This window comes from Salvia hispanica, chromosome 5 (genome assembly GCF_029641045.1).
Source record: "Salvia hispanica isolate PSC_SH4W2 chromosome 5, Shi_PSC_v1, whole genome shotgun sequence".
NCBI lineage: Eukaryota > Viridiplantae > Streptophyta > Magnoliopsida > Lamiales > Lamiaceae > Salvia > Salvia hispanica.
In genome coordinates this window covers 1,021,202-1,047,058 of record NC_142696.1, presented here as the reverse complement: position 1 = coordinate 1,047,058, position 25,857 = coordinate 1,021,202, and the positions used below count along the sequence as shown (strand labels likewise).

General features: G+C 34.6%; 2 protein-coding genes across 2 annotated transcripts; both read right to left on the bottom strand.

Annotated features, from left to right (window-relative positions):
* Window positions 1-4,207: 4,207 nt before the first annotated feature.
* Window positions 4,208-5,945, bottom strand: LOC125191020 (uncharacterized). The gene is made up of 4 exons (XM_048088476.2): window positions 5,867-5,945; window positions 5,498-5,666; window positions 4,791-5,383; window positions 4,208-4,709 (listed from the first exon to the last, which is right to left on the bottom strand). Exons 1-3 carry the CDS (start codon window positions 5,913-5,915, stop codon window positions 4,807-4,809), a joined length of 795 nt encoding a protein of 264 aa, XP_047944433.2. The 5' UTR covers window positions 5,916-5,945; the 3' UTR covers window positions 4,208-4,709; window positions 4,791-4,806.
* A 2,354-nt stretch (window positions 5,946-8,299) lies between these two features.
* Window positions 8,300-11,183, bottom strand: LOC125190076 (uncharacterized). The gene is made up of 3 exons (XM_089058564.1): window positions 10,433-11,183; window positions 8,660-8,666; window positions 8,300-8,540 (listed from the first exon to the last, which is right to left on the bottom strand). Exons 1-3 carry the CDS (start codon window positions 11,172-11,174, stop codon window positions 8,300-8,302), a joined length of 990 nt encoding a protein of 329 aa, XP_088914690.1. The 5' UTR covers window positions 11,175-11,183.
* Between the last annotated feature and the right edge of the window lie 14,674 nt (window positions 11,184-25,857).

Sequence of the window (25,857 nt, the reverse complement as noted above, 5' to 3'; positions counted from 1 at the left end):
TTTTACCGGTATATTTACCCAGCCCTGGTTATATGCCGTTGGATCGTTGATTTGTGCTTTTTAATTCTGTTCCATAGTAATAGAGTCATTTCCCTTTTTAGTAAAAGTCAACACATTTTTCCACACCCACTTTACACTCTCTTACTTCTTTCTCTCTTCATCTCTCTACCTTTTTCATTTTCCACTTTATTCTCTCTTTACTTAACTCACCTAACACAATTTTTCTTAATCTCCGTGCCGAAAAGTTTTGCTTCCATTACTATGGAACGGAGGGAGTACAAAGCACAGCTCACAATAGCCCGCTTAAACCGGGGGAAAAGGGAAGACATAATTGTCCGAAGAACAGGCTGCGACTCAGGGTCCGGGACAAGCAAGGCAGATCCAGGTTCGACAGGAAGAGCAGAGCCTGAATCGTTGGGAAGCACAGCCGGATTCGAGCCAGAACCAGAGGGGTCCACCGGGGGAACAGAGCATGAACCAGTGGGGTGCAAAGTGGGATCCAAGCCAGAACCAGAGGAGGGCAGAGCACGATCCGAGCCAGAAACAGAGGGATTCACCGGCGGAAGAGGGCATGAACCAGATGGGTGCAAAGTGGGACCCGAGCCGGAACAGATCCAACACCGGCGGTGTTCACCAGCGCAACAGATCCGGCAACAGAGGGATTCACCGGCGGAATAGAGCATGAACGAGAGGGGATCATCGCCGGAAAAAGGGTCGGATCCAAAGGGATTCACCGCCGGAACAGAGCAAGAAGCAGAGGGGCTTACCGCCGAAACAGACCCGGAATCAGAAGGGTCACCGGCGCTGGAACAGATCCGGCACCAGAAGGGTTCCCCGGTGCTGGAACAGAGCGGGCACCAGAAGGGTTCCCCGGCGCTGGAACAGGGCAGGCACCAGCGGGGTTCGCCGGCGGAACCTTGTATGAAACACATGGTGGAAAAGGCGGATCCAAGCCAGGAGCAGAGGGGCTCGAAGGCGGAACAGAGCCGGCTCCTCCCGGAATCAACCGGCAGGAGGAGCCGGGCATAGGCAGGGTGAAGCCGGGAGCAGAGCAGCCCAATGCCACTGCTGGCGCTGAAGAATACAGCCACGAACAAACTGGGTTAGTTTGTTTTCGGCGACGACGAGGCCTCGGAACATTTAACGGCAGTGCAAGGGAGAGGGGTAGGACTAGGGCTAACCGGTTTCCTACGCGCGTAGGTAAACAGGTTTACAAAGAAGTTTTTCGTAAACTTATGAATTATTGGTATGTTGTGGTTTTCTAAATTTTAGTTTCTATATATGAATATTTATTTTTGTTATCTGTTTTAGACTTTTTGATCTTTATGCGCACATATTTTCTTTATTTGTATATCTTATTCTAAATATATCATACTCCCTTAGATCATAAATTAAAAATATATAAAATCGTTTGGCGAATTTGAAATGTTACATTTACTGGGGAGTAGTAAATACTTCATTTAGAATGAGACAAGATATGTACATTTTTGTTCACATTGTTTTTAATTCTTATTTTCTATATATTTATTATATTTTGTATTCATTATTTGAAAATTTTTTGTCCCGTGCGTAGGGATGTCAATCGAGTCAGCCCACCGGGTTTCGGGCCAACCCTATTCGGATTGCAGGCCAATCGGGTGCGGGTTAGTCGAGTTGTGATTTCTTTTGGGTTATAAAAGTTCAACCCTAACCCTAAAAGGTCAGTTTCGGGCTAGCCCAGCGGGTTAATAGGGTTGCTACCGATAAGATTAACATGCTATCAATCCAATAAATAATGATGAAAATTAGTTATATTCATAAAACGTAAAATATTTAATTATGATAAATTTGAGTTATATGCTTAAAGTCAATCATAAACATGATCAAATACTAATATTTGAGATATTTTTGTAAAATTTTAATGCATATTTTAGAAATTTAAATAATGTTTTAGTGAATTTGAAGTATTTTTTATTTATTGATGATATGTTGATCGCAGGAGGTCATCTATATCATAATTCGAAGCCAGTCATCTTGGTAAGGTTTTTGGAAAGATTCAACATGGATAATTTGTAGCAACATGGATATACCAAAATTTTGATACGGTAACGGTATAGATATTATCTATATCAAAATTTTGGTATACCGAAAATTTAGTACGGTAACGATACGAAATTCTTTCATTAGGATAACGATACAAAATTTTCGGTACAATATACCGTATCGACCCAGCCCTACATATAACGCAGATTAGGGATGGGTAAACGGTTTTCGGTTAATCGGTTAACCGAGAACCGAACTGAAACCGGTCGGTTATCGGTTAACCGATAACCGACATTTACGGTTATCGGTTCAGTTTCGGTTTTAAGTTTTGCTTAAAGTCGGTTATCAGTTATAACCGATCGGTTATCGGTTATAACCGGTAACCGAATTAAATTCAATTTTAATTTCAATTATATGTTTATTTAATACTATAATAAATTATAATTTACTTCAAACTTTGTCACAATGGAGGAAATTGGAATTTATATCTAAATTTTGTCTAAATCAATGTCCAAAAAAGTCCATTTTAATTTGTGTCACTATCAATTAGAGTATTATACTTATAAATTTATATCTCAAAGTCAATAAAGTTCTTAAGAATTACTATTTTAATTTTAAATATAGAATAACCCTTCACTTATTATTGGAGACAAGTTTTTAAAGTATAGATCATGTAAAGTTCAAGTCTTTTAAAGTGCCTAAACAATTTATATATTACTTTTAAATAGGAATATAATAATAATAATAATAATAATAATAATAATAATAATAATAATAATAATAATAATAATAATAATAATAATAATAATAATAATAATAATAAAAAAGTAGATGAAAAGTTAAAAGTTAAAATCATAAATAATTTTAAATTCAATTATATATTTAATTAATAATAACAGAAATTGTAATTTACTTTTAAACTTTGTCACAATAGAAGAATCAGTAATTTACTTCCAAATATTGTCAAAGTCTCATATTGCATATTTGCAATGTCAAAAAAATCCATTTTAATTTGTTACCTATTAGTTATTTATACTTATAAAGTTATAATATATCAAATTCAATAAAGTTTCTATATATATTTTTAAAAATAAGATCTCTCAAAGTTAACAAATGCTTAAGCAATACTACTATTTTAAAAATAAGATAACATTTTACTTATTATTAGAGAAACGTTTTCAAATTTTAGATCATTTAAAGTTTAAGTCTATTAAAGAGCCTAAAGAATATATCATATATGTATTGCTTGTAAATAGGAGTATAATAATAATAATAATAATAATAATAATAATAATAATAATAATAATAATAATAATAATAATAATAATAATAATAATAATAATAATAGTACCGGAATTGAGGGGGCAGACCAAGAGACACAACAGCCTGTCAGGGGCTGAACCAGAGGGGTCAGAGCTGGAATCCGACGTGGGAGCAACAGTAGTACCGGAATTGAAAGAAGAATGCACAGACAACGAAACATCATCATCGTCGCCATGAAAGAGCGGGATGGAGATTTTGAATTTTGAAATTTGAAATCTTGAAATCTGAAGAGGCGGTTCAAAATTTATACACAGAAAAAAAAAATTGCAAATTGGACTGCTTAGATTGTCAAACGAAGTGAAATGAAACACATATCTAATGGCTAATAATGCAGATCCACGTAACATAATTCCACCCAATAGGAATGCAATGAATCGGATGGCTCAAATCGGTTAAAAAAAACACAAATCTAATGGCTCACAGCTACTCGGATCAATATTCACTACGGAACACAAATCTGACGGCTAAAAATACTGATCCGGGTAACATTATATCAACTAATAGGAATTCAATTATTTAGACGGCTCAGATCGGTGAGAAGAAACACAAATCAGATGGCTCACAGCTACTCGGATCAATATTCACTACGACACATTTTTACTTTATGGATGTCGTAATCTAATTAACAAATTTTTTAAAATGAAAACATCGTTATTATTTTTTACTTTATTTTTGTCTTACTTGAAAATTGAAATCCTTCTTCACTCAGCTCACAAAATTAAAAAATATAAATTACCTGTCGAATAGAAAATGTTTCACTTAGATAGGACTAGAGAATCACATATTTAAAACGTAAATAATGATATTATGTATTGCTTATATCATATTTGTATTCAATAAGTGAAAAATCATATGTCTCGTACATAACACAGGTGATGGATACTAGTTAAAGCAAATGAGCAAATCTTTGCAGTGGGAAATAAATTGGAAAATCAAATTTTGTGGCTTCAGAAATTGAAAGCCTCTTCATGAAAGCAAAGGCAAACACCATATTTACTTCCTATCATATTTTCTACCTGTGGTAATAGAAAGCAGCAAAAGGTAGAGAACCATACTATCCACTATGCAAACAGGTTTTTTGGCTAGACCTTGCGCACCATGGTCATTGGTCGTGAGCTAGATTTCGCGTCTCGTGACAGCAGAGACCTCAGTCTTGATGATGCAAGAGGTGCAGTTTGAGATGGGAGAAGATATGGAGACCTCACAGTCTTGATGATGATGACATTCTTGAAGACTCAAACAGGATGTTTGGGCCATTTGATCTTCAAAAAGTATACATCCCGAGAGTCGAATGCATATCTGCTTATTGGATGGCGGGACGTAATTAATGGAGATTGCTCACAATGTCCATGGATGACAGCTACCTGTATAGAAATATGAAAATTGTGGTTCAGTTCATATAGTTAGATGTTAATCACAGGTTGTCAACTGAGTTCAAGTGTTACCATATAACAGCTTCGTCTACTTGTTGGCACCACAATTTTCAGAAGAGCTATCCTGCTGCACGCCCAGGGTTTTGGAATCAATGCATGGTGTGAGAGGTGGAAATGAGGGAACAGCTTTAAGTATGAACTTGCTTGCAGTTCGAAGGTCTGCTGATGTACTTGAAGTGTACTCGGGTGGTTGGTCATGAGGTGGAGACACTCTTTTCTTATTTGGTGAGTTAGCTTTCACAGTGTTGAGGGGCGTTGGACTATCCTTCAGTATTTCTGGCGTATCATCTTGCACGGTGTTAGATAACCCAAACTCAAATTCATCCTCTTGCAGAACTTTGTTCCCACTAAACTCAGCCATCGGGGTAATTGGTGATCCGCGCCAGACAAGGGAACTCCTGGAACATGCTGCTGAGAATTCATCCACTGTGTCGCCATTACCATGACGAGATTCCTTCGAACTTTCAGGAATTGCAGCATTATTAGCTGAAATATTGTGAGACGCTGAGGACATTGTGTATGGTGTTGCATACGTTAAACCAGATTCGGGCGAATGAAAGTACTTTCCAGAAGGGAAACACGCCACTGATCCATCCGTTCCATGGCTGTTAATAGAGAATTTTGAACAAGAAAAAGCATGTTAAACACCCATAATAACCATTAAAAGTTCATTATATGTCAAGTCCAGCGGGATCAGTGTAAGAAGAGTCAAATCCTACTTTGAGAATTGGAATGCTGGTGTGAGAGGAGTCAAATTATTCGGATTGACAAAGTCGGTATGGCATGTATGACTCCCGGATGCATCTATCTCACATTTTTGTACAAACAAGTCATCGGTTGTTTCTTGGGAATCTTCTCCAGCCAAGTAAACCTTAGCCATTCCATATACTGGGGGGAAATAGAGAAAAGAATCTCGATTAGACGAAGACGTAGGTTTAACACATTAAGCAAATCAAAAGCGGGAAAAATTATATCAAACTGTTATCTTGTCCAAAATGAAGCTACTACTGATCTTCAATCTTTCTGCCCCATATTCTCTGATAGTTGTGTATCTATTCCGGGAAAAGTATTTTTAGAGACAATCATACCTCCCTTTTGGCCAAAAGACATTCTTGCATCCTTCACAGCGGCATCCATCTGCTGGAAGATAGTTATCGCAAAGATTAACCACACAACCTAAGTGAAGCTAAATAGAATAACACAAAATTTCAATCAAGCATTGAAAAACCATCAAAATTCAAAGCTATTGAAACCTGAACACAACAAACACCTGATGAACAAGATGAACAGTAGGAACCAAGAAAGCAATGAGCTTTCTCTGACTATCTTTGCTCTTCAAAGATCTCCCAATTTCCTTGATCATCATAGTGGATATCATAGATTTCCCAGCCCCATTGTCCAACATTGCTATAGTGTTCCTCTTCATTGCCACCTCATACACCTTCACTTGATATCTATCCAGCATTGCACACAACCACACTTCAAGAGTTAATAGAATGCCCAAAACCACAGTAAGAAGTGAAGGGGCTTAAGTCCCCACCAAGCAAAAAATCCCTTTTGTGCAAAAGCCCATATTGCCAAATCAGAGCATGGAGAAATTGTTTTCCAAAAATCCCAAACTCATAAACATAAAAAAACACAACCTTGCCCAAAACACAAACACACACTCATGAATCAAACAATAAGGAGCCTAAAAACATCCATGCAAAAGAAATCTTTTTTCTAACTAAAACAGTAAAAATATTAGCTTTTTTGTGTGAACTTTTCTGGAAAAAAAACCCATATCATCAGATCAAAGCATAGAAAAATTGTTTTCCAGAAATCTCAAACTCAAAATTTGAAAAACACAACCCTTGCCCAAAACACATACTAATGTACCAAGAATTTCCATCAATCAAAATGTCACTCACTCTCTGGAGATGGACTCAGAGTCTGTATCCATAGGCTCAGCCTCAGATGGTGCAGAATCCAAGGCCTCAAACTTTCTCTTCAAGGGGTTTCCCACTCTCTCCGCTTCCATCTCCATTGCCAAATGCTACGATGATCACACAAGGAACGTGAGTAAAGGGGTTTTTCCAAAAAACTATTCCAGAAATTTTTACACTCTTCTTTTGGATGCAACTATCATCACAATATGTCTTATTTTACAGCATATACGTGCGTGTCCGAGAAAGGCAAAAGTTAAGAACTTTGTTTATTTAAAAATAATTGAGAACGCTGTCGAGGTCGAGCAAATTGATGGAACGGAAAATAAGGGAAGCAATCTAGAAAAGGGGCTCAAAACAAATGCAATTATGCGAGATAAAAGATCAGATTTTTACATTGAAGATTCGAAGTTTCTAAGATTATTCAATTGTAAAATGTTTAGGACGTATTTGATCATGATTATGAATATCTAAGACTAGTATGTTACTACCTTCGTCCCCCAAAATTTGTTACACTTTGATCCGACACGGATTTTAAGAAATGTAATGGAAAGTGAGTTGAAAAAGTTGGTGGAACGTGGATCCTACTTTTAAAGTATTAGTTTTATAATAAAATGTGAGTAGGAATGAGTTGGTGGAATATGGGGTCCACTACCAAAAATGGTAAAAGTGAAGTGTATCAAATTTTCAGGAACGGAGGTAGTACAAATTAAAATAAGCCTAATGGTCAAATTTGTGCTAATCGGCGGTTGACTGTAAAAAATTGACGGCACCGTCAAAAATGGACGTAAACGACACGAATTTCGTATTTTATGGACCCGTTTTTCAAAAAGTGAATGTTTTGGATCAAATTGGTATTTCGGCCATATGTTTAGGACTAAAATTGACCTTTACTCTAATTAAAATTTAAGTGAATTATATCTAATGTAAATTAAAGCGAACTATTGCAAGTAACATTTTTTATTAAAAATATTAAAGTAAACTATAGTAATTTTTTCATTATAAAGCTTAATCTATACGTTATTCACGTAATTATTTAAAAAAATTAAGTGAATTAATTCAAAAGAAAATGTTTTCTCTTGTAAAAATATAAAATGGACTAGTATTAGAAATGTAAATATTTTGTATCCGAAAATGTATTTTTATGTATGTCAAAAAAAAAATTGCATGATTGAAGAGGTACTAAAATTGTAATATCCAAATACCAAAAATGTCCTCCATGACATTTAGGAGATTTTTCAAATGCAGAGGGGTATAAAAGACTGACAGGTACCAAAAATGTAATTTCTAAGGACCAAAAAAGATATAAAAATTTTTCTGGGATCATTAATGCATTTTTCGACAAGATCAGGGACTATTAGTGTAGTTCCCACTTAAATTAAAGAAAAATCTATCCATCTCATGGGTGGAGTTTGACTCTTTAAAAATTTTACACGGTATAAAAGTGTGATTATAATAATAATATGTATTCGAAGTACAATTTGTCGTATTACACTATATTTACTTCCTATCATATTTTCTACCTTTGCTAATATAAAAGCAACGAAAGAAGGTAGAGAACCATACTATCCAGTATGCACCAACAGCTTTTTTGAGCTAGACCTTGCATACCATGGTCATTGGTCGTGATCTAGATTCCGCGTCTCGTGACAGCAGAGACCTCAGTCTTGATGATGCAAGAGGTGCAGTTTGAGATGGGAGAAGATATGGAGACCTCACAGTCTTAATGATGGTGATATTGATGGTAATGGTGATGATGACATTCTTGAAGACCCACACATGATGTTTGGGCCATTTGATCTTCAAAAAGTATACATCTCGAGAGTCAAAAGCATACCTGGATAGAAATATGAAAATAGAATGTACTAGGAGAAATAGATAAAAATTACTATAATTGACTGTAATAATCCATAGATGTTATTAATTTTACAATGCATATGAGTTGAGAGCTGAGACCTGAGACCTGTTAGAGATTAAAAAAAAATAAAAAAAATTGTCCCATATAGATGGTCAAACTATTCTTATCGTATACCTACTATTGGGACTTATTATTTGCTTGTTATTATTTGCAGTTACTTGCCAGAGGGAGGAGATGAGTAATCCTACCAACTTTATATGTAAATTTGATTCTCATCCATTTCAAACCTTATATGTGGTGAACTTATAATGTTTCAAATCCATTATATTTGAAGGCTTTGCCAAGCAAGTTTATTTCTCATTTGCTATTCCAGATGCTTTATTGAAATTGAAATATAATAAAAAGAAAAGGGAACTGGGAACCTCTACTAGTTCAATGGAAAGCTGAAAATTTTCAGAGAAATATGGAAATTCAGAAATATGCTAATATCCAGATGCTTAAGGATGCTTTGACATTTGGAGAGAAATATGATATAACTGTATTTCACTAAATAGTGAATAGTATGATATTTTTTTTGAATGAATGAAATGGTGGAGATTACAATGGTATTTAGAGATACATACATGACTCTTCTTCAATCAAAGTATACGACTCTTCAAGAAGGTATTGAGATTCATGACTACAAATTACTTTTTCAACAATATGTTGCATATATTTAGACTTAAATAGGCCTCACTCCTGATGAAGTAATATCCAAAACTATGGCTAATCCCGACGTTGCTATGGCGTTTCAAAATCCAAGCAGCCATCTTAGATGTAAGCAATTTCTTCAATTCTCATCCCATCTCGTCATGCTCTCTTGTGTAATGTTGCATTGCTGATTTTTTATTTTCCTCATTCTTGCAGTGCTCTCAGAGTTAAAGCTAAATGCATAACATAATCAGTTCAATCAAACTATCACCTTAAACTAATGTTTGAATCTTCATCTTCTCTCTTAGGTTATGGAACTTCACCTTAAACTCTTGATTTTGTCCATCTCCTAACAAAGCAGCAAGGCTATGAATCATGTTCTTCGATTTTCAGCTGGTCCCTTTTTTTTTTGGTGAATAAAATGCAACTGAGGAATAAAATGTGGACAAACTATTCAATCTATCTACATGTGAAATTGTGCATAATTCAACTTAATTTTTTTTATTGCATGTTGCTCTAATTTCCTTAACCTCTAATTCTTGGGATAAGGAACGATTCTAACAATTGAATAACATAGTATATTAAAACTGAACTGGTCAAAAGCATAGTTTATTTACAATTTACAAAGCAACAAATACAGTGAGAACAAAAATGGGGTTCAAGTCAGAATTTTATCAAATATGAGAGGCGAATCATAATTGGGGTGTTTAAATCTTAGTGGGACAGTTTGATCCATCCACATATTTTGTGAAGAAAATAATAAGAAAAAGAAGAGAAAAATGTTTAAAAAACAAAACCCAAAAAACCCATCTTTGAAGTGGGAAAGAAATTCGAAAATACATTAGAACTATTGTCAATAACTTCTGATGTAGCTATAAAGTTGAAACCCAAGTTCAACTTGAAACTGGAGTTGAACTTGTAGAGATAATTGGGCTTCAAATTGTTTCAGGCTGTCCTCCTCACTCGCAAGCGAAGTGGGATTTTTTATTTTTTGAAATGCACCGCTTTCTTCGATATACGTCAGAGATTGGATGATATTTGCCGCACAAGATCCTTTAAAAGTTAGCTCTTTATCTCTTTCGCAATATGTTGTATCATCTTCGGCAAAACACTGCACACACACATTTATATAAATATATCCAAACGTAAAAGAATATGACATTGAGAAGATAAGTATATACCAACCGTGATAGTGAAGCACTGAAGACGGGGACATGCCGATATCACATAAGTGAATGGCAAAAGACAGGTATGGTCACCAACGTTCAATTCTTTGAGATTTGGCAGTCGAGGAAACCCTTTCCCCAAAAGGTTGTCGACGGCACCATGCAATGTAAGTTTCTGGAGTTGGGAAGTCAAGCATGATAACGCAGAAGTAAAATGGTGCATTGTATAGCTTGGATCTTGTATTAGAAAACATGCGTCGGCAAGTCTTGGAACATTCTTGAACCGTAGTTGGCCCGGTCTTGCATCAACACTAACTATAGAAAGATTTGGAGCAGAAATATTAATTATAAAGGACTCCGAAAAGATGCATCCAGATATATGGAGATCCTCCAGCGCGAGGGTTGCCCCAGAGATACGAACATCAGACGTCAAAAATGATTCTTCGATTCTCAATTTCCTCAGGAAAGGGCAATTTTTTAGGAACAAGGAGATGTCTTCACCCCTTAATTGCATCAACGTTAGAGACAAATTCTGGAGATATTTCATTGGTCTCATCTCTCCCAACAAATCTTCTAACACAACTTGATAATTTAGCATTTCACACCGGAAGTTCAAATCCAAGCTCTCGACTTGTCTCGACCACACAAATCCGAGCCATTTGGTGACTACGCTTTGTGCCGACTTGTTTGCGTAGAAATGAAGCCTGAACTGTTTCAGGAAGAGGGCTTGATGCGATTCAAGAACCGAATTCACCATCTTCACATGCTTGCATGTCCCCACATCCCACGAACCATGCTCTGTGTCACTCTTTTCTCGATAGATATAGTCAGTGTCGAAAAAGTCTAGATTAGGAGTGTACTTCCACAAATCCAACCATCGGGATGAAAGAAGGCCAGTGGAAACAGCATCTCTCAAGGGTAAGAATGAGAGAATATTGATGATGACGTCATCAGGTAACTCACTTATCCTGTCATGCCCAATCGCTAAACCCTAAACATGCAAACAGACACCTTACTTAATCAAACACCTAATCATGAATATTTTTTTATTTTGAGTTACAAAAGGCTAACCTCTTTCTTTTGCTTCTTCGTGCAGGGTTGTCGGTTTGATTCTTGCAAATCTGCCCCTTCGGATTCTTGCAAATTTGTCCATCCGGAATCAACTGCGCTGCCCCTGCAGGCTGATTCGATTCCATCCACGGATGCAAAACGGTAAAATAACTTGTAAAGAAATCCGAGCATGGGTACCTGAAAAAACTGAATGCGAGAACGCGATTGGAGTGATTGTTACAGTTTTGGTTTAAACTGATAGCAGACTTCTGAAAATAAGCTTGACTAATGAATTGTGATCGGTGATATTACAGTAGCAAATTGAATAACGAAGACGATAACAACAATTTTAGCATCTACCAAATTGAATAATGAAGACGATTCAACTATACAAATTTAAGCAGCACACTATCTAGCTGTGGCAATTCAACATAACTAGGATGCTAGTTACTACGCAAACAACGAAGCAAAATTAACAGCATTAGCCAAAATCAGCAAATCAAACAATAAACATGATAAAAAAAATGGAGGCGCACCAGAAATCCAAGGCGGAGGAGATGAATTTGAATTTCCCGGCGCGGCGAGATTGTATTATTGATTTGATATTTGGGAGTTACGTATTGCAACGAGTATTGCACCTTATATAGGAGTATAATCGAAACAATAAAAATAATCACCCTAAAATAACACACTCATATTCATATACTAGGTAAAAATAATACTAATACTCTTTTTTTAAAGGAAATTTTTTTATTTTTTAGAGATAGATCAATATACTCCTGAATAAGTATAATCACCCTAAAATAACACTCATATACTAGGTAAAAAAATACTACTGTAATACTCTCTTTTTGAAAGGAATTTTTTTAATTTTTTAGAAATAGATCAAAATGGAAAGAGTTTGTGCTGTTTCACTTTCATCTAATTTCCTCTACAATTTAGATATTTCTATTAATATTTCATAATATCTTTTGCTAGGGTTTAATTTGATTTTTCTGTTATTATTTTCATATATTGTTAGAATTGGATTTATTCTTTCGAAATAATTTGAAAAGTCACTCCCTCTTCTCTTTCTAATACTGTAATTTTTTCCCCTTAATTTAAGCACACAGTGACTTTAAGTTAAGCCCACTAAACTTAAGATACCTTTTCATAGACATCAGATGCTAAAATAAAAATAAATTAAAATATAGGTGATTTTTTGGTTCAGCATGCTTCAGCAATCCTAGCACCCCTTGTGTTTGATTTCGTAAAAACTTGTTTTTGGTAGTGGATATGAGACGAACCGAATGGAATGCTGGGTCAAATTATCTGAGACGAACCGAAATGGAATGCAAGGTCAAATTATCCGGGACAGGGGAGTATATGTTCCGTTGTGATATAGATTTTTGCACATTGATTATAGTAATATCGAAGCTACAAATTACAATGGTTTTTTTTTTTATCTTGATGGTGCTTAACCTCTCCTTATTAATTTATTTCCATGTCCGCCTATTGTAGGCATTGCTAAATTACATAAAATTAAGATTTAACCTAGCTACTATCTATATTTCTTAAATTGAAGTTAATTAAAGCGCAAGGAACATATCAAATTTTAAAATTAATTAAAGGGAAACATATAAAATTTTATATTTTATGCAAGTTGATATGTTGATAGTATTGGTCATAGTATTGTAAGAAAGAAAAAGAACTTTTAGTTATGTGGACTGTATTAATAATATTTTTCAAGGACTTTGCCCATTTTTGGAATAAATTGCATACTTCTTGGGCAAGTAATAAACATTATGTTACTTTTATTTAATATTCTTTTGAATTACTTTGTCTATTTTGGGATATTATTGTGGTTAAAAGCTTTAATGAATGGGTTGAAATATAAGTGTTGGATTTTTACTTTAATATTGCGCCCTACTTTTCAATCACTTAAAATGCTTTTAAACATGACATCACATACAATATAATAACCAGCCAAAGAAATATCAAAAGAAGTATTTCATGAAGCAATTTACCAAAAGCGTTTCTAAGCATGTTCAATTATACGAAATGAACAAATTTATTTGTTGCGGTGATACATATGGATAGGGCCCACATACTTGTGCATGATTTCGGGTGTTTAGTAAGTGAGAAATGAGGCCAGATTTACATTTATGATTCTATTTTCCATTTTTTCAGAAAAAGGAAAAGTTCCATGCTGAAAAAACGAAACATCAGAGCCATGACATAGCGCGACTATAGACGAAATATGGTTCCGGTGAAGCCGAGACAAAGACAGGAAGCAAGATTTGAAAGCAGAGAAAACGAAACATCAGAGCCATGACATATGACTTTTCGATTTGCTTTCTACTCTCGCTTCCTGTCTTGATCCGACTGAATTGTGGTTTAATCGTGTGTGAGACAGAAGAGAGAAAGGGGAAGTAGTTTTATCGTGCATGGAGAATGAAGAGAGAGAGAGATAAGGGTAGGTTGTAGTTTTATAGTGTGGTGGAGGCTATCTTTTAGGGTTTGATTGTCGGCTTAGGTTTAGGGTCTGAGTGTTAATTGCATTTACATCCCTCGACATAAAATAAAATGATTATTCAAAACCACCAAAAACTCCCCTAGATTTAATTTAGGCCCATTTACAAAATAATGAAGTCCATTCTACGAAAATTTTGGTTTGAATATTAATAGCGGTGATTTTCACGAATCAAATCAATGATTTATTTCCTTAAATGTAAAAACTAGGAGCCGCTTTCCTTAATGTGAAAAAATAGGAGAAGCAAATTAACAAGGGAATGTTATAATAATTATGTAAATTTTTAATTGAGGGGTTTTATAACAATTAAGAGTTACACTTTATTTTTACTATAAATAATAAGTAGGTCACACATTCTACTAACTCAATTCACTCACATTTTATTATAAAATTAATATAAAAAAATGGATCTCACATTACACTAATTTTTTCAACCAACTTCTATTTACATTTCTTAAAAGTCGTGTCAAGTCAAAGTGTGACTCTTAATAGAGGACGGATGGAGTAGTTACTACGCAAACAACGAAGCAAAATTAACAGCACAGGCGTAATCGAACTAATTAGCCAAAATCAGCAAATCAAACAAAAAACATGATATAAAAAATGGAGGCGCACCAGAAATCCGAGGCGGAGGAGATGAATTTGAATTTCCCGGCGCAGCGAGATTGTATTATTGATTTGATATTTGGGAGTATTGCACTTTAAATAGGTTTTGGAGTATTTATAATCGAAAGAATATATAAAATAACATACTCCGTATACTAGGTCAAAAAAATACAAGTAATACTCGTTTTTTGAAGGAAATTTTTTATTTTTCAGAAATAGATCAAAACGGAAAGAGTTTTTAGATATTCAAATTAGGGGCTTAGATCATTAATCCCTGAATGTCAATATGATCAACGAAAAACGTCAATAAGGCCATAGGATTAATTCCAAAAAATATCAATAGGGGTATTAATGTCAATTAACTCATGTTTAGTTATAACTAACTTTTAAAAGAAATCTCAAAACTTTAAATTCATATAACATATATCAAATTAAAGATAATTTCATAAGGATTCCAACGATATCATACATGCATATGTTCCGACGTCAAAATTTGAAAAAAAATTCGAAATTTTTTAATTTTTCCGTACAAGCAGAAATGTCACCATACTATATAAAATATGTCAATATAATACAGGTAGAATGTTAATATAAACAATGGGTTAACATTCTTAAAGCATTGTGTTGACATTCTCAAAGCATTGCGTTGATATTTTTGGAACACTATTGTAACGCCCCACTTTTTCGAACCCTAATTTTTGTGACGTGGAAATTTTTGCATTAAATGCCTTAAATGCTATTATATGTGAATTATTTGATGATTGATTAATTGCATAGTGTCTATGTGACCTAATTGCATATGTGGATATTAATTGAGTTGAATAGTCAACTTGTTGAAATGTTGACGTGGCTATTGAATAGTCAAAGATGTAGAAAAAATGACGTGGCCGTTGAAAGGTCAATGCGAGGAAGAAATGAAGTGAAAATAAGAAGGAGATGATTTTTGAATATGTGAATATTTGAGGTGGAGGAATATAATTGTGGGAGAATTATTATTTATTTTCCTAAGGGATGAGTGAGAAAAATAATAGGAATATTATTTTAAGAGCATGTGGAATTTTCGGCCCTTTCATTTATTGGAGGAGAAATAATATTATTCTTGGATTTAATTATTTGTTTGGGATAATTATCCAAATTAAATCCAAAGTCCAAATACTCTAATTCCTACATGGAATTTTCGAAATATTTTCTTTGATATTCATGAGATTTTCGAAAATCTCATCTAGAAGGGAGAGGGATTATTTTTATTATTTTATTGATCCCTTATTTATTCTATTCCATGAATAAATATAAAAATACTAGGATATCTACCATATCTTGCCATATCCTAATTAAATTAGGATTTGAATATAAATCCCTTTTGAAGAGGGCAAATTAACGCCACTTTTGATATATTTAATTGGGGAGTATTTTATTTTATTCTTGCTCCGTGATATATTATTCTACTCCGTGAAATATTCAAATTAAATCATAGGCTATTTAATTAAGCCTAATTTTCGAATTCCTCCTTATTCTCAACCATATTCAACGCCACTTCCCCAATATCTCTCCCAAATCTTTTATTTAATTAATTATTGGGATATTATTTGGAACTCTATAAATAGGAGAAGAACCAAAACCCTAGAGATCAAGAAACCGGCGCCTCCCACTTCATAATTTTCGAAAACTACTCTCCCCACTCTCTCCATGTTTTCTTCAAGTTTTCTTCAAGATTTCTTCATCAATTGAGAAGAATTCAAGTGAAATTCAAGAGTTTATTGAAGAATCAAGACTAGTTCATTGTTTCTACCGTTCGTTTTGTGAAAAAGGTACTTTAATTATTGATCTCTTCTTCTTCTACCGATTAATCGGTGATTCTTGCATCCACATGCATCTAGAACGAGTGAAAGGGGTTTTAATCGGTGAATTTTGGGAATACATGGAGGTGTGTGAAAACGTGTATGTGTGTGTGCGATCACGTGTGTGTGTGTGTGTGCACGCCTCGATCGGCGTGCACATGTGTTGTGTTCGTGTGCATGTGTTGTGTGTGTGGAACACTCATGTGTGATACGAATTATTGGTGATTTTAGAATGATTATGTGAATAAAAATAGTATGTTAATCATACTTTGATTTTGATATTATGATTTTGAAAATAATCGAAGGGAAGAAAGGGAAAATGAGAGATCATGCATGATTTAAAATCCATGATTGAAACTGATTTGTGATACGCCTAATTTAAAGGTGATACTTCGCGCTCTCAGTGTGATAAGCGAGGAGAAGAGAATCCTAACGAGCTAAACCTACGAGGTGGGCTTTCTTTTAAAATAAGGACATTGTCCTAAAATGATATTGATGAGAATGAAAGATGTGTTATCATGCCTTGATTTGTTTTGTCGTGCCTATCCCTCGTGGCTATGCCACTATTGTTATAATCGAATTCGGATCCTTGTAGAGCCGCAAACTCTACTTGGGTTAGTGTACACCAATGTTAGACCGAGAGTCAGCGTACGGGTTGGCCGGTCTAGTGACCTGGATTGCGGCCGCATTCCTTGTCATGTAGAATGAGGATATGGTAAACGTCTATGAGAAAAATGGTTGCGCGACCGTGATATTTGAGAAAGAAAGATATTTTGATGCCTCGGGTCTTTCTAAAGTTAAAACCCCGATGGACATCTGAAAATGGCATGATGATAACTACTATATTTGTGATAAAATTGTTTTCGGCAATGAGCCCATTGAGTATGATTTATCGTACTCAGCCCTGCATGTGTTTTCCTTATGTGCAGGTTGAGTGGTGACGAGCGGGCGGCGGTGTTGAGCAAGGAAATAATAAAGATGAACTGTTGGTACTTAAAGTGTCGTTGTGTCTTCATACATAGCCTCACTTCTTTCTTGGTCGCTTCCGCTATATTTTGATGAAAACTTATGATCTTTTGTTGGGATAAATACTTTTACGTTCGTGGGTATGTTTTAAATTGTGAATCGTCAGAAACAAGTATTTTTGGGAAAAGGTTGAGAATATTTTAGGGAAACATTGATAAGCTTTCGTACGATGATCTTTTATGAAAGTTCTTTTGCTAAGGCACTATTCTTGCTCTACTTAATTGCTCTTTAAATGCTCTAGTCAAAACCCCTTTTAAAATAAAACCCTAGTCGTTGATCCTTGTTGCATTTATGTCTACCTAGTTAACGAACGCCGCATTTATTATACCCTAAATGGGCGGGTCGTTACAACTATATTGACATTTTCATCAAAAACCGTAATTTGGAGTTTTTTTTTTTAATCTTTTTCGATTTAATTAATAAAAACAAAAAATTACACATGGCAAATTATAGACCACACGTTTTCTAAAATCCTATAACCTTAAATTAATTGTAGTTAGCAATTAAATGATAAGATAACAATTGATCACTCCCCTATGAGAAGATATGTAAAATAAGATAAGAAATACGGACTTCATGTCAAGATATGCAAAGATATGATTTTTTCGTTGTTGTTTGATAGAACATAAATTATCTAAATTTGTATAGTATATTAAATAACATAGCTTAACTTGACAAATTGGTTGATTACATAAACATGGTTAAAGTTATAATTTTGGTAAGATTGGTTAGGGCACTTGTCTTATATTGAGCTTTGAGTTAAACTAAACTATGATATCAAATAATTAGAAATGTCCATATATAATTCTCTATCTTGGCATTACTAACTTATCAAACACGCCCCGAAGGAAACGGCTAAAATCAAAGATTAATTGGAACTAAAATCATGGAAATATTAATTGGGATTAGAGAATGAAAATATATATTGAATATAGGGAAAATGCTAAATCATGGAAAGATTAATTGGAACTAAAAAGAGATGTTCCATAACTAACCCATGCATAATTAACCCTCTATATTAGCATGTGATCGTGTCTATATATATGGATATATAATATAGGTATAGGATATATGCAAATACCATATAATTATATATAATCCCACAAAATCAGGATTTAGAAGAGATCTAATAAAATAACGATCTGCTATATGCATATTGTCAGTGGCGGATGCAGGATTCTAATATTGAGGGGTCCAAACTAACATTGACAATTGTTATATATTTTTAGTATTAATAACACCAAAGATAATCACGACTTAAATAGTTCACATCATGTGAGATAAATGACTTGAAAATTAGTGCAATAAATTAAAGTACATACGATGACATTGTCAACATCGAAATAATTTAAGAATATATTTTTAAATAAAAATCATAACAATTAAATTAAATTTACTAATGTGATATACTATAGTTATAATTTAATTACAATAATTATTTTTATTGTACTGTTACAATAACAATATTTTCATAAATAAAAAAAATAAACAAAATTAATTGTATAAAAATACTAGTGTGAAAAAACAAAAATGAATTAAGTACTAGACAAATAAATTAATCTATGGATAACTGATTAATTCTATTTAGCTCTCTAGCTTTGAGAAAAATCCAAAAGAAAACACAATTTATTCATATGAGCGCAGCTGTTGGGATTCGAAACTCTAACCTGAGAGATATTTGGCCATCCGTTCCACCAACTTAGCTATGGAATGACATATTAATTATTGAATGAATATTAGATATATAGGAATAGCCAAAATGGGTGGGGTTCTAAGGGTCCCACATCCCCCTTCGTAGGTCCGCCTCTGCATATTGTAACATGCGAATATTATAATAAACGATCTAATATATATATATAGGGGTGCACTATGGTGCCACCATAGATAGGATAACACCATACCACCAATATAGTCCGTTAGATCTCATTTATGGACGCCTAGGATTAAGTTTCGTGAAAAAACACGGGTTTGCAGTCTATTGTATTAGATATTGCAGTCTACTATATTAGATATTGCAGTCGTGATAAACTGCAATATTGTTGTGATAAGACTGCAATATTCAATGAACAACACTGCAATCTGGTAACGTAAAATTAGAAATTTTCTATTTTGCCCCTCCATGTTTTTACACGTGGCAGCATGACAAGCACACGATTTTCAGATCCAATGGCCTAAAATGATGGTATGGTGTTACAATAAAGAGGGTTGTCATCTTAATACATCCCTATATATATATAGGGATGTACTAGTATAACAACTAATTTTAAAATTACAACGTACATCCAACCACGTGCTGCCATGTGGCACGAAAAATGCAATATTGTATACAGAAAAATGCAATACACATTTGTAGAAGCTATAAATGAATTTCGGCGGATTGCATTTTTTTTATATGCAGATTGCATTTTTTATCATTAAGTTTTGCATTTTTGATATTGACTGTTTAATTTGCATTTTATATATAGACGAATTGCATTTTTATATATGAAAATGCAAAACTTAACGATAAAAAATGCAATTTATGTGAAAATGCAAAACTCAACACCATAAAATGCAATTTACATACAACTAAAATGCAATCTGCGAAAATGCATATACAACTAGATTGCATTTTTGTGTTTAAAATATTGCGTGTTTTGTGCCACATGGCAGCACCAGATTGGATGTACGTTGTGACTCTAAATAGGGGCACCCTAGTGCTCCCCTATATATATATATATATATATTGTGTTTTGTGCCACATGGCAGCACCAGATTGGATGTACGTTGTGACTCTAAATAGGGGCACCCTAGTGCTCCCCTATATTATATATATATATATATATATATATATATATAAGATTATGATCAATTGAGATTTTTTATGCTAAATGAGAAATGAGATGCAATATCAGCCACTCATTTTTATTAAATGAGTGGTCCAGATTTTGCCACATAAAAAATAATTTTAGATTAATTTATTATGAAAGGGCATAATGGTATTTGATTTCAAAACCTGCCTCCAAAAGCCGAGAAACGTCGCTCACTCTCCACCTCCCCAAATCTAAAAAGGTACTCTCTCTCTAGAATCAAAATCAAAATATCAAAATCAGAATCCAAATCTCACTGAATCGATCAATTCTGATCAATGTAGATGGACAAGGGCAACCCGACCTTCTTCCCACACGCTGAGCACATGTTTGTCGTCGACACCACCGCCGGCGTGACCTGGATCTGAGCCTTCTCAGGGAGGGAGATCAAAACAGTAGGCGCCACCGTGTGATGCGCCAGAGAGGAGGAGGATCCGGCGTCTGTCAACGGGGCTGGGAAGACGGAGGTGGAATCGGCGGAATTTGGATCCAATCTTCGACAAATATCACTCCAGAAGCTCGCTGTCGCCTCAATCTTCAACAAATTTCGCTCCGCACCGCCCTCCGCCACCGGAGCCACCACCGTTAACCACTACCTCTGCTGCGCCTCTGTGGCGGTGGTCGATCAGTCCACTTGAGAGCTCTGTCGCCTCGTCAAGGATGAGAAATTCGATCTCGCCGGTGGATTGTTGGAGCTGCAGTCCGCGCTCGAAGATCAGAGGCAAAGTCTTCAGCCTCCACGACCGCCGCGTCTTGCTTGACGCCGTCGGCAACCCTATCATCACCTTCCAGCAGAAGGTAAATCTCCAATCAATTCATCAAATATCTAAATCTCAATCTTCTTCTAAATCAATCGATCATATCTATACCTCGATCATTTCGTTTGGATCAATTCATCAAATCTAAATCTCAATCTTCTAAATCAATCGATCAAACATTTCGATTGGATCAATTGATCGATTCAAGATCTGGATTGATAAAATCTAAATCAATTGACATAAATTATATAAGTTGTTGACATGAAAATGTTTATTTTTTACATGAATTATATAGCTCGTTGACATAATAATGTTTGTTGTTGACATGAATGATGCACTATTTATTAGCACTAAAAATACCTGCAAATTTATAGGGTAGATCTAGTATAGCTAAAGGTCAGTACCGGGATATCGAACACAAGGAATAAGATTGCAACTGTCTATCATATACTAAGCGTCATATACTATCTAGAGACACACATTATTTTTGGTTTTTGGTTTTATAAACTAGACATAAATATAAATAAATAAAATAAAATAAAATAATACAAAACAAGCTAAAGAATGTAGAGTTTTAGGATCCAACTAATATAACCTAGTGATGATTAATCTCATAGAACCTTTACCTTTATGTGTCTCCAGGATTATTAGGAAAGTCGCGATTATCAGATAAGCCCCCTCTCGAGTGTAACTATCCAGTAGATTAGACTCTAACTATCAAAGTCTCCTTCTAATAGATTAGATTCTAACTCCTTAAGTTCCTAAGACTCAAGCCCTCACAAAGGGTCCCCTCTCTCGAGTGCAGATAAACCTATGTGTTGTACCCGTTCCTTTTACCACGTAAAACTAGCTATCTCTCGATTAATCTAGTTAAACGGACATAGTTCTAAAGTTGGCCAGACAAAAGAACAATAAAAGCACAAGAACAAGCAAAACAATCACAAGAGCTAGGAAAAAGTTCAATTCAATAAATCAAAACATGTTCATAATAGTCTTCACCAAAAACCATACAAAATATATTTAACTACTCATAGACAAGTAGTAAAAATCAATAAAAGTACTAGACATGAAAGAAATAGATAAAACCTAAGGTTGAATCTTCAATCTTCAGTCTCTCTTGCCTGGATCTGCAGAGCTCCGCTCCAATGGAAGATGGATGAATTGATGTGTGGAATATGGAATGGAATAATGTGTAGAGGGGAAAGGATTGGAGGTTCTGAGATAGAGATTGTGAATTAGGTTTGGGTATTTATAGGCTAGAAAAAGGGTTTAGGAATGGTAAAAATTATCCTCCAAGAAATATAAAAGATACTCCCTCCGTCCCATAAAAGTTGAGTCGTATTCTTTTTTAGTCCGTCCCAACAAAGTTGAGTCATTTCCTTTTTTAACAAAAGACAAAACATCTAATCATTCTTACTTTATTCCATAATTTACTTTACTCTCTCTTATCTTTCCTACTTTTTCCATTTCTCCTATTTATTTAATATAAATTCTTAATCTCCGTGCCCAAAAGTTTTGTCTCAATTAATAGGAGAGATTTGAGCAATAATTTATTCCTTCCTTGAATTTCCGCCTAATTTCCGTCAGCTTTGACTGCACTGCGCAATGTTCGTACAATAGTCATAACTTTCTCCACAGAACTCCGATTGAGACGTGCGAGATGTCCACGCGAAGCTATTTCGAAGACGAAGAGAATTATATGAATTAAGCACTGATTGGACTTCAAACTAGCTGGCAGAATGGGCTCGAACAGAGGCTGCTGCACCTTGGTCTTTTTGCACCCTTTTCTATCTTTTTCTATCATTTATCAACAAACACATTAAAAATACCAAATGTATAACATATGCAATTTAAGAACATAATTTGCATGATTGACATTTAAAACGAGTCAAATCTAGCCCTTAAAAACATGCAAAATCCGTGTTTGTCAATGAATTATATAGATCGTTGGTATAAATTTTATGAAAAATGTTGTTGACATATATTATATGTAAAACATTGTTGTTGACATGAATTATAAGTAAAACATTGTTGTTGACATAAATAATATACGTCGTTGACATGAAAATATTTGTTGTTGACATAATAGTTGACATAAATAAAGTTGTTGACATCGTAGTTGACATAAATAAAGTTTGTTGATGACATTGTAGTTGACATAAATAATGTTTGTTGTTGACATTCGATATTCTCGCTATTGATATGTGAATTATAAGTGTTATTTGTCAGTTATGGACATTTTAATACGAGTTGTTGACATTCGATATTCTCGATATTGACATGTGAATAGTAAGTGTTATTTGTTAGTTGTTGACATTTTAATACGAGTTGTTGACATTCGATATTCTCAGTATTGATATGTGAATTGTAAGTGTTATTTTTTAGTTGTTGACATTTTAATACGTGTTGTTGACATTCGATATTCTCGGTATTGATATGTGAATTGTAAGTGTTATTTGTTAGTTGTTGACATTTTAATACGAGTTGTTGACATTCGATATTCTCGGTATTGATATGTAAATCATAAGTGTTATTTTATTGAATGTTGAAGATTTGAAGATTTGAATGTTGAAGAGATTTGAAGATTTGAATGTTGAAGATTTGAAGATTCGAAGATTCGAAGATTTGAACATTTGAATGTTGAAGATTTGAACATTTGAAGATTTGAAGATATGAATGTTGAAGACTTGAAAATTTGAAGATTTGAATGTTGAAGATTTGAATGTTGAAGATTTGAAGATTTGAAGATTTGAAGATTTGAATGTTGAAGATTTGAAGATTTGAAGACTTTGCGGCTAGAGTTTTAGAGATGATTTTAGAAATGATTTCAAACACAATTTAATGAAAAGACAATTATACCCCATTGTTGACATAATGTGGTATTTGTTGACATTTTGTTAATCTTGTGGATTAGTGGCCCATATTGCATCTCATTTCTCAATTTAGCTAAATAATCTCAACCTAACAATACCCTATATATATATACCTAAAAAATTTAACTATTTCATCACTATAATCATGGAAGAATTAATCTTTATAATTATGCAAATAAGTTTTAGTACTCGAATCTACTCCCTCCGTTCCATAGTAATGGATGTAAAACTCTTCGGCACGGAGATTAAGAAAAATTGTGTTAGATGAGTTAAATAAAGAGAGAATAAAGTGAAAAATTAAAAAGGTAGAGAGATGAAGATAGAAAAAAGTAAGAGAGAGTAAAGTAGGTGTGGAAAAATGTGTTGCCTTTTACTAAAAAAGAAAATGACTCTATTACTATGGAACGGATAGAAATGGAAAAACGCCCCCTATTACTATAGACCGGAGGGAGTACTATTCTGTGAAGAAAGAAATTAGATAAAAATGAATCTCCTATAATTAATGGTAATCATGAATTGTAATTTCATAATGTTATATTTAAATATCCATGCTACTAATATAGTTTTGGTGGTTTAGTTTGTATAGGCTTATATATAGTTTAAAAGATACGGAGTAGTATGAAAACATAGGTATAACTTATAAGGCAAATAAATAAGCTGGGTCGGGCTTCAGATGGTCCTGACCCGGGCCGGTCCTAGGTTTAAAAAACAGTCCAATTGGAGCCCGATTAAACTCCTCAGCCCAGCCCAGGCCCGCTTTATTTCGCTAGCGGTCGGGCTGGGCTGGGCTGGCCCTGCCCACTTGACATCTCTACTCAAGAGCGGCAGATACTCAAAAGATCAGGCTGCAACCACATATAATTGTGAGAATTACATATTCCAAACTTACTGGGACCGGCCCGGGCCGGTCCTGGATTTAAAAAACAATCCAATTGGAGCCCGATTAAACTCCTCAGCCCAACCCAGGCCCGTTTTATTTCGCTAGCGGTCGGGCTGGGCTGGGCTGGCCCTGCCCACTTGACATCTCTACTCAAGAGCGGCAGATACTCAAAAGATCAGGCGGCAACCACATATAATTGTGAGAATTACATATTCCAAACATATTGGAGAGAGAGTCTATAAGCATAAACATTCTAACTTCATGCAAGTTCATACTTTAAAATGTATTCGGCGGGACCTCCAGAGAAGGAGGCTGGGACTCGGCAGAGTAGGGATCACCACCGGAGGAGACGGGGGCAGGGATTATTGAAATATTATTTCCACCGACTTAGCTGGTGGTTTCTAGAATAAGATTCGTAGAATTGGATAGAGTTAACTAGATATTATTATATTTAATATTATTAGAATAGTCGGCAAATTATCTAGAATTATCTAGCAAATTAAGTCGGCAAAACAACAGACTTAGTTACCAATAAATAGGCTTACATAGTGTGATTATATGTGTGTATAAGAATGTGTGCGTGTATAATAAGAAGTAGAGTGAGGTTGATAGCTAGAGATGTGTCCTTGAGTGTTCGTATTCTCCAAGAGTGTGTTGAAGTGTGTCCTTAAAGTATTGTGTTAGTGTGGTGTACACTATCTTGTTGTTGAGGTGTGTCCTCAAAGTATTGTGTTGGTGTTGTGTACACCATCTTGTTGTGTATTTGGTGTTTCATACACCCTTGTCGTGTAAAAAACTGGAAGTCAAAGTAATACTGAGAAAAATAGGAAGGCCATGATAGAAAGCATAAATGTGGCGCGATAGTGATTTTGAATTTGAAGGTAGAAAAGATAGATCAACATTTTTAACTATGGAAAAAGAATGTGGTAAAAACATATATCTGAAAATATTGTAGTGTTGCGCCAAATATATACGTCGTTCTCAAAAAAGACTAAAACTAAGTTTCCAATGGTCGGTAGCGTGGGCGGAATCAGACACCGGCAAGCGA

What these genes read in the sequence shown, in the direction of transcription:
- LOC125191020 (XM_048088476.2), bottom strand. Translation starts at nt 5,915, where the DNA reads ATGGATGCCGCTGTGAAGGATGCAAGAATGTCTTTTGGCCAAAAGGGA. An exon ending in GTCTTTTGGCCAAAAGGGAG is followed by an intron (nt 5,667 to 5,866) that starts GTATGATTGTCT and finishes ATTTCCCCCCAG; the next exon opens with TATATGGAATGGCTAAGGTT. An exon ending in CCAGCATTCCAATTCTCAAA is followed by an intron (nt 5,384 to 5,497) that starts GTAGGATTTGAC and finishes CTCTATTAACAG; the next exon opens with CCATGGAACGGATGGATCAG.
- LOC125190076 (XM_089058564.1), bottom strand. Translation starts at nt 11,174, where the DNA reads ATGGTGAATTCGGTTCTTGAATCGCATCAAGCCCTCTTCCTGAAACAG.